The sequence below is a fragment of the Mercurialis annua genome, linkage group LG1-X (genome assembly GCF_937616625.2).
Source record: "Mercurialis annua linkage group LG1-X, ddMerAnnu1.2, whole genome shotgun sequence".
Taxonomy (NCBI): domain Eukaryota; kingdom Viridiplantae; phylum Streptophyta; class Magnoliopsida; order Malpighiales; family Euphorbiaceae; genus Mercurialis; species Mercurialis annua.
The window spans coordinates 65655868-65663670 of NC_065570.1; the positions used below are offsets into that span (position 1 = coordinate 65655868).

At 31.9% G+C, this 7803-nt stretch overlaps 2 protein-coding genes across 2 annotated transcripts; both read left to right on the top strand.

Moving 5' to 3' along the window:
• The first annotated feature begins 445 nt into the window (after positions 1 to 445).
• Positions 446 to 2306, top strand: LOC126672570 (uncharacterized). Its single transcript, XM_050366528.2, has 3 exons — positions 446 to 588; positions 682 to 826; positions 1878 to 2306. The coding sequence occupies exons 1-3, from the start codon at positions 486 to 488 to the stop codon at positions 2026 to 2028; spliced, it is 399 nt and encodes a 132-aa protein (XP_050222485.1). The 5' UTR covers positions 446 to 485; the 3' UTR covers positions 2029 to 2306.
• A 2222-nt stretch (positions 2307 to 4528) lies between these two features.
• LOC126665406 (uncharacterized) lies at positions 4529 to 7589 on the top strand. The gene is made up of 5 exons (XM_050358198.2): positions 4529 to 4819; positions 6102 to 6352; positions 6582 to 6672; positions 6998 to 7064; positions 7143 to 7589. Exons 1-5 carry the CDS (start codon positions 4761 to 4763, stop codon positions 7194 to 7196), a joined length of 522 nt encoding a protein of 173 aa, XP_050214155.1. The 5' UTR covers positions 4529 to 4760; the 3' UTR covers positions 7197 to 7589.
• The last annotated feature ends 214 nt before the right edge of the window (positions 7590 to 7803 follow it).

Below are 7803 nucleotides of genomic sequence, written 5' to 3' on the forward strand. Positions count from 1 at the left end.
TGCATCTTCAAGCTAGCTAAAATCAGAGAGTGTGTTACCTATGCATATAGAATCTGTTATCAGAATAGAAAAATGTGTTATCGGAATAAAAAAAAAATCACTCAGCATCTAAAAACTTCACTCCTCACCTAAAAGTTTTTGTTTTGCCAATCATATTAAAAATAAATTTGAGATGTACCAGCGATGTATCTACGACATATTTTTTTATAGTAAATAAACGTAAAAACAATATTTTTTAGATAAAAAAATATTTGTAAAAGTCCTATATTTTTAAAATTAAGTATTTTTTTTCTTTTCGAACAATCTTATGGTTGACCCAATACCAAATATGAAAGATTGAGGACATATTTGATTTACTTAGAACCATTGGGGCCATTTATTAGAGTCTAAAGAGGCCCAGGCCCATTAGACTTTTCAGCCGTGAAATGACAAAATCAACTGTTCCATAACTCCCGACTGAACCCTATGCTGTGTGTTTTGTTGGAATGTTATCGAGCAATCTGAATTCCTCCCAGTCTGTTAATTTCAAGATTCCTCTACATCTCAATTCACAACAACCTCACCGCCAATCTCAGCCGCCTCCAATTGGTAAGTTAATTTGAGTATCAATCTTTAATGGGTAAATTGTCGTTTTTCTTGTTGATTTACTGATGGTTGCTGTTGCTGTTCCTGTTATCGCAGTAGCAATGAAGGTGCGATCATCAGTGAAGAAGATGTGCGACTTCTGTCAGGTTGTTAAAAGGAGAGGACGTGTTTATGTTATTTGTACTTCTAACCCTAAGCACAAGCAGCGCCAAGGAATGTCCACTTTTGCTTTTGAACATGGGTATGTCTATTTTGTTTTCAAACTAGCTAATTACTCAGCAATTCATATACACATTATTTGATTGTTTTAGTTTCAAGTACCGAGTTATTTTCACTAATTTACAAGTTTTAAGAGTTCAGAATTTAGGAGATTTTTTACTTCAAAATTGATTGAAATTGTATAATTGTCTCAAACATTGGTGTATCCCGTATTCTGATTCTTGTCAACTCTTGTGCTATAAGAAATGAAACCCTAATTTTCTCTGTAGCATAACCGAAAGAACATTTCAAGTCTTGAGTGTTTGATTTCGTGTTTAGCGGCAAGGCTGGCTTTCAGTTTATGAGTTGGAGATTTAATTTAGTACTTATATTACAGTGGCTTCTTGACATTTTACTCTCTTAACTCGAAGCGTATCGTCTACTAATTTTTTGCTCCTTTTTTGTTTGTTTTGGATGATAGAAAATTACTTTTAAGTGGAAATGGACGCTTAATAAATTGTTTGATCAAAGAAATTGGAAGAACTCTAGATAGTTAGTTGGATTAATTTAAATAAATTCATACCTTTCTGTCAACGAACTGAGAGTCTCTTGTCCCCGATATTATAGCTAGGCGGTTTAATTTTGAGAACAAACATACTGGCAAATCACTTGTTATTTGTTTTATCTGTTTGATAATTGAAGTGCTGCAAGTGCATCAGTAGTCAGCAAGTGATAAGCAAGGTTAGTGGGATCAAGGATAGTAGAATGTTGTACATAACACCCGCAAGCGCTCATGATTCATAGATTATAACTAGCCATAGTGGAGTGCCACTACACTACCACCAAATTGATGCGTAGGAAGGTTCTAAACGCGCGACAGCATTTACCAAATGGTATTAAAGAGCACTGTGTGGCTAAATGTCATAGTATACGGTCAATTTTGGTTCTGAAAAGATGTGTGGCTATCGCTAATTAAATATTTGGGCTGCTGCGCTGATGTCATAGACGCGGCCAATTTTCTTTAGACCGCGTTAGTAGAAACTTTGGTTGAATGATTGTTGATGAAATTTATGTTCTGCTGGCCTAATTTTCAGGTCTGTGAAATCTAGTGCTAAGCAGGAAATTGCACCCAGTCTCGGCATGGGGATAGGTCTGGCTTCTATCCTACCGAAAAAGCATGAACCATCGATAATGTTCGGATGGAGTTCAAGCCTATCATCTCTCATTTTTAAACAAGGGAAGTAGCCTAAGATAACTCGAAGGAGCTGCCAAGGTTGATGCTTTTCCTATGGTTGCTTTCACGCCTCATTAACTTTTCTTTCAGTTAGTTGATGCATTAAACTTTTTTAAATAGCATTTGAACCTTTTTTGGAATCTAGTTATGATGTGCTGCTAAATAATGAGGTATGGCTAATGTACTTTTGTAAGATATTTCATACATTGACTGGAACATTGAAATTATAGAACGTTTTTACTGTAAATGAATTTTATAAATTCAAAAGAATTTATTTAGATATTTGCAATATTTGTGTTCATTTAATTTTATAATTTATTCGGAATTTTAGTTTTTTTAATTTTATAGAATTAGCCGCATTTGGTTTAGATTTTAATAAAAAATTTAATGAATTTTAGGATACTCGAGATTTTCAATAATGACGGAAAATTGCTATTGATATTCAAAGAGAATAGTGATGGGCAATACAATAGTAGAAGAGAATAGTGATGAACTTTTTTTTTTATTGACCATTAATTATTCTTCTCTTTACTCTCTCAAAAATCCTTAGTTGTCTATAGTTTTTTTTTCGGTTGACATTAATGGTTTATTTTTTCCGTTAACGGTAGCCGTCTCGATTTTGATGTTGTTTTTTTTTATTTTTTTAAAAATATAATAAATAGTCAACTTTTGATGGATTTAAATTTATTTGCGAATTGCATATTAATTCAATTTATCGCGAATCAAAAATTGAGAATAAATTGAAGACCTTTCAACAATAAAGATGAATTGTTTATGGGCTATAGTAGTTTTATGTCGGGTCATCAGATTTAGTTTTCAAATTTCTTACAAATATAATCGTTTCATATTTAATTTAATGAAATTTAACAAATTAAAAAAAAAAGGAGGGGGTTCTTTCAAAAAAAAAAACTATACAGTTACTTGAATTATTTTAAATTTATTGTTTAATTTATTTCATCTAAAATGAATTTTATATTTATCTTTTAAGATATTAAATACAAAAATTTATTTATAAATAAACTCTACAGTCTACACTAAAATTTATTTATAAACAAACTCTACACAAATTTTATTTCAATATGAAATGACTTGTAGATAAGTTTATTATTCTTAGTAATGATACTAATACTACATTGGTCATTTTTCTGTCTTCTTTTCAATCCTCAAGTCATTGTCACATATTAATGTAAAGATTTGATAAATCTAGTGGGAAGCTTTTAATAATTGTACCACAAAATTCTATAGCCACCAAGTAAAATAATTTCTAATATTTAATATTAATTAAATTGAACAAGAAAAAAGTAAAATAATCGCCAACTAACAAAACAATTTTAACATAGTTCTATTCAGGGGGAGCATGGATTGACTTGGTTTAGTAGAATTTAAAAGGCCAAATGTCGTAAAAAGGTCAAACCTTTTATAAAAATTTCACAAAAATCCTGACCTTTCAATTTTGTCGACTTTGGCTAAAAACAGATTATTTGGTTTCACAAAAATCAAGACCTTTCAATTTTGTCAATTTTGGCCAAAAATGGATTATTTGGTTTCACAAAAGTTCTGACCTTTCAATATATGTGCATGTCACGTAGGCGCCACATAGGCAAATTGAAATCAAATTGAGAGTTGGCCACAATTGAAACCAAATAATCTGTTTTTGGCTAAAGTCGACAAAATTGAAAGGTCAGGACTTTTGTGAAACTTTTATGAAAGGTTTGGTCTTTTTACGACATTTGGCCAATTTAAAATTAAACTACGCTTTAACGAATAAAATAAAAAACAAATCACATTGAACATCTATTTAATATTTTATTTTGGTTATTACACATAATAGGTATATTATTATATATTAATTTATATTTATATATGTGTATTAGTTTATATATTATTTATATATATGTATTATATCTATATATAAATAATTATTTATATACATATAAAATAATAAAAGCAATCTTTTTTAAAGTTTGATTTTTCGTCTGTTTATATTAACTATTGGTATAAATCGAACTAAAATCAAAAATCACACTTTTCAATATATCAAAAATCACATTAATTAAAATGTATGAGAATGTGTTATTTGTAGAGCTGTTCATTGGCCGGGATAGTCGAACTTTACTATTTTTTATGTAAGTCCAAGCTCAACCCGAGTTTGATAAGAGTCTTATATTTGCTACTCAAATGCGATCCTTTACACTTTATATATGTTGGTTCAACCGCATTTTTTCGGGTTTATATAGAGAATTATTTAAAAATAAAAGTCTGACCGGTCCTTAAAAGCTCGGATTTATTTTTGAGCTGGACTTGAGATAAACTGATGAAATTCGGATCAAAACAACGAGTTTGGACGGGCTGGATAAGTACCCAAATTTATGAATATGTTTAGTTATTGACATCGAGTCATAAATTTAGGGACCAAATCGTCCCTTTACCCAAGCATACAATGCAAGAAAGGCTGCTTTGCAATTCGCATACACAAATATCAACAAACCAAGCTTCCTATACAAAGTTGTTGAAGAAAGAAAAGAAAGTGAACAATTCACAAAAGCAAAAAGCGCGTGAAACAACCAAAAACATCAACCGCAAAGATACCATCCACAAACCACTTTTTTTTTTATTTATATATCTTTTCATCACTATAATTCACTAATCACTCTCTCTTGCCAACACAATTTTGCACACATCAAACCAAAATTTCCCACATTCAAAGGCTTCAAAATTCGATGCATTGGTTTGTAATTGATTAATGGTGATACTGAACAATTCGATTACTACTTGGATCCGTCATTTTCTTGCTTGTATGGGGTAAATTTACTCGATTTCTTTGCTTGCTTTTCGGTTTCTGGGTTTTTTATTATTTTTGTAGTTTTGTTTAGTATGGAAGTGGGTTGCTATTTTGGGTATGTGGGTGATTTTCATTGGTGAAGAAGATTGAATCTTTGGATTTACTACATATGTAGAAGTTTCATTCAATGAAAGATTGGGTAGAATTCAAAAGTTTCTAAATATGACTTGATAATAAAAGACTAAATTAATAGTGAAAACGAGTTTGTTCCATGGAAATATATTTGATTTTGAGGACTCCATTATAATGCTACAAAACAAATTTGTTATTATTTGTACTATTGATTGTCGTTTCAATGGCTGAAACTTGGTTAGTATACTGTGACTGATATTAGAACAGCAAAAGAGTTGAGCAATTGTTGTTGAGGAGAAGAGAAATTGCTGAAGCTATGTTGTCAACTGCTTTATGTGTAATTGATTTTCTCAGAAAAAAATTCATGAGAACTTCTTAATAATTTAAACAATGGGATTTATCTGTCTGCAATTAATTTAAGGTGTTTGTTCTTTAAAGATCATGCTTCTTCTCTTTGGTATAACGCATTTTTGAATTCGTACACTTGTCCTGTTTTTAGCATTGGATTCCTTCACTTTTTATTTGTCAACATTGAGTCCTTACTTTTAATTTGTAGACATCATGTCTCTCCGTCACAATAAGTGTTAACGGTGTCAATTCTGACCGGAAGAAAAAACAATTTAAGGACTTGACTCAATGTTGACATGACAAATTAAAGTATAGGGATCCGATGCTAAAAAGTTGACAAGTGCATGGACTCAAATATATGTTATGCCTTCTCTTTTTATTTACTTTAGTGCAAAGCTTCAAGACATATATTGTATCTAGGAATTACACATACACTACTTGGTCAGATTAGTATGTTTTTTTATATGAATATTATTATAATAATATTTGTCAATCAATTAAATTTCTTTTTGCCTATAATTTTTTCCACATCACTTATAGCTTCATCCATTACTCTCTTGGCAATGTATTAGAAATTACTTTGTAGATATGGATTTCACTATGTTGCTATGGATGCTTATGGTCATCTTTTGCGCACCTCGGGAAATTGATAATCATGCACTTGGATTTGAATAATTGATTCTTGTTTCCTATTTGAGTGGAACAATATAGTTTATGGGGCAGGGGGGTGGTGGGGTTAGGTGAGAAAATGATAATGTCATGAACGTTACCATTCTTAGCTCCTCTTGTGTATATGGTTTAATTTGGTTTGCAACAGAGCAGTAATTGTTTTGGATGCTGTGCTAAGCCCACGCCAATCACTGCTGTGGATGAGCCATCGAAAGGATTAAGAATACAAGGGCGGGAAGTAAAGAAACCTGGCATATCGGATGACTTTTGGAGTACCAGCACTTGTGATTTGGAGAACAGCGCTATTCAATCTCAAAGAAGTGTGTCATCGATCAGTGTATCCAATGCCAATCTTAGTAGTAGTGCAAGTGGCATAAGCAGCAATGCTGAATTTGTAAATCATGGTAAGTATCTGCACCTTTTCTTGGTTTTGTGATTTCTACAAAATATTTACCCAATTACCGTGCGACAATCGGGCTCACACGTAATTGTCCTTTTGTCAGTTATGTCAAAAACTTGCAATACTTCAAGTATTGATATCTTGGACAATATAGTTTAATGTATTTTGAGCCTTAGCTCTAGTTGGGAGTTTTTAATTTTATCTTTTCGACATTGACATTCTGTTTTTTACAGGCTTTCTTCTATGGCAACAGAGCAGGCTTCAATGGACTGGAAATAACACTTCCAGAAATCAAACGCAACGTAGATGGGAACGTAAACTAAGGTTTATGCTGCTTTTATTTATTTTTTTCAAAATTGTTTGGATGATCAGATTTTTTAATTAGTGCATGAGGAGTCATACTCTCACCTCAAGTATCGGCATGGCGGTTGCATAAAGTTTTTACTGAGCTAGTAGTTTTACTATTAAATGGCCGTATCCAAGAATCCTCTCTTTATTTTGGCTTGTGCAGAAGTTTCGGTTTTATTGAATGTGATAAATGTTATCAACTTTAACAATCAATTTGGCGTACTTTTTCTTATAAGGAGAAATCCTGCATACTTTTTCTTTTCCGTGTAATTTCTCATGCTGGCTTCTTTTGTGTTCACAGTCGGAATGCAACTTATGAAGGTCTACTTGGAACGAGAAATCCTTTTCCTCGGCCCATTCCTCTCTCTGTAAGTTCGAGTATTTTGTAGTTCCTAGTCTTAATGGCAAATTATTTGAGCATTTGTTAATTGGTTTATAATTTACAGGAAATGGTTGATTTTCTGGTCGATGTATGGGAGAAAGAGGGATTATATGATTAAAGAGCTCAACTGGAAAAAGTGTTTCAGTTTTTTTATTAGTTTCCTTAATCTCCCTAAGCATATATGACTCGCAAGAGGCATATCTGTAAATATAATGAAAAATCGAAAAGAGAAGAAAAAGAAAAAGAAAAAACGCTTTTATTTAATGGTAATATGGCATTTTAGTGATAATCAGCTTTCTCCTCCGTTCCCACTTCAAAAAATTCCATGTCAAATGAACCTACAATATCGAAGAAACAATTATTTACTTTCTTGTTAGTTGAATGACAGTTTATTCGTAGATTTGTCGGAAAGCTTGTCTAAGTCCAGTAGCTGGTAAGGAAAGACAAAAAACAGCATGTAATCATGTTATTTACATATTAATAGCAATAATAAGGGACTTCTGTTACTAAATAGGATGTGCTCAAAGGTTGATAATCTTGCATACTTTGTCACAACTGGAGTGAACATAAAAATTCCTGAATGCAGCATACGGCTACGGCTACTGCTTTAGCACTTCTTATTTATAAAAGGGAAAAGGTCAAACATACAAAGTTCACTTCGGAAATAAATGTCATTTCAATTTATTTTTGTTCGTCTCAAATACACCTGCATAGTTATAAAAATG

Bases quoted from the DNA above. Each gene is read 5' to 3' on its own strand.
- LOC126672570 (XM_050366528.2), top strand. From the start codon at position 486: ATGTTATCGAGCAATCTGAATTCCTCCCAGTCTGTTAATTTCAAGATT. The intron at 589-681 runs GTAAGTTAATTT...CTGTTATCGCAG, and splicing joins ATCTCAGCCGCCTCCAATTG to TAGCAATGAAGGTGCGATCA. The intron at 827-1,877 runs GTATGTCTATTT...CCTAATTTTCAG, and splicing joins ACTTTTGCTTTTGAACATGG to GTCTGTGAAATCTAGTGCTA.
- LOC126665406 (XM_050358198.2), top strand. From the start codon at position 4,761: ATGGTGATACTGAACAATTCGATTACTACTTGGATCCGTCATTTTCTT. The intron at 4,820-6,101 runs GTAAATTTACTC...GCAACAGAGCAG, and splicing joins CATTTTCTTGCTTGTATGGG to TAATTGTTTTGGATGCTGTG. The intron at 6,353-6,581 runs GTAAGTATCTGC...TGTTTTTTACAG, and splicing joins TGCTGAATTTGTAAATCATG to GCTTTCTTCTATGGCAACAG.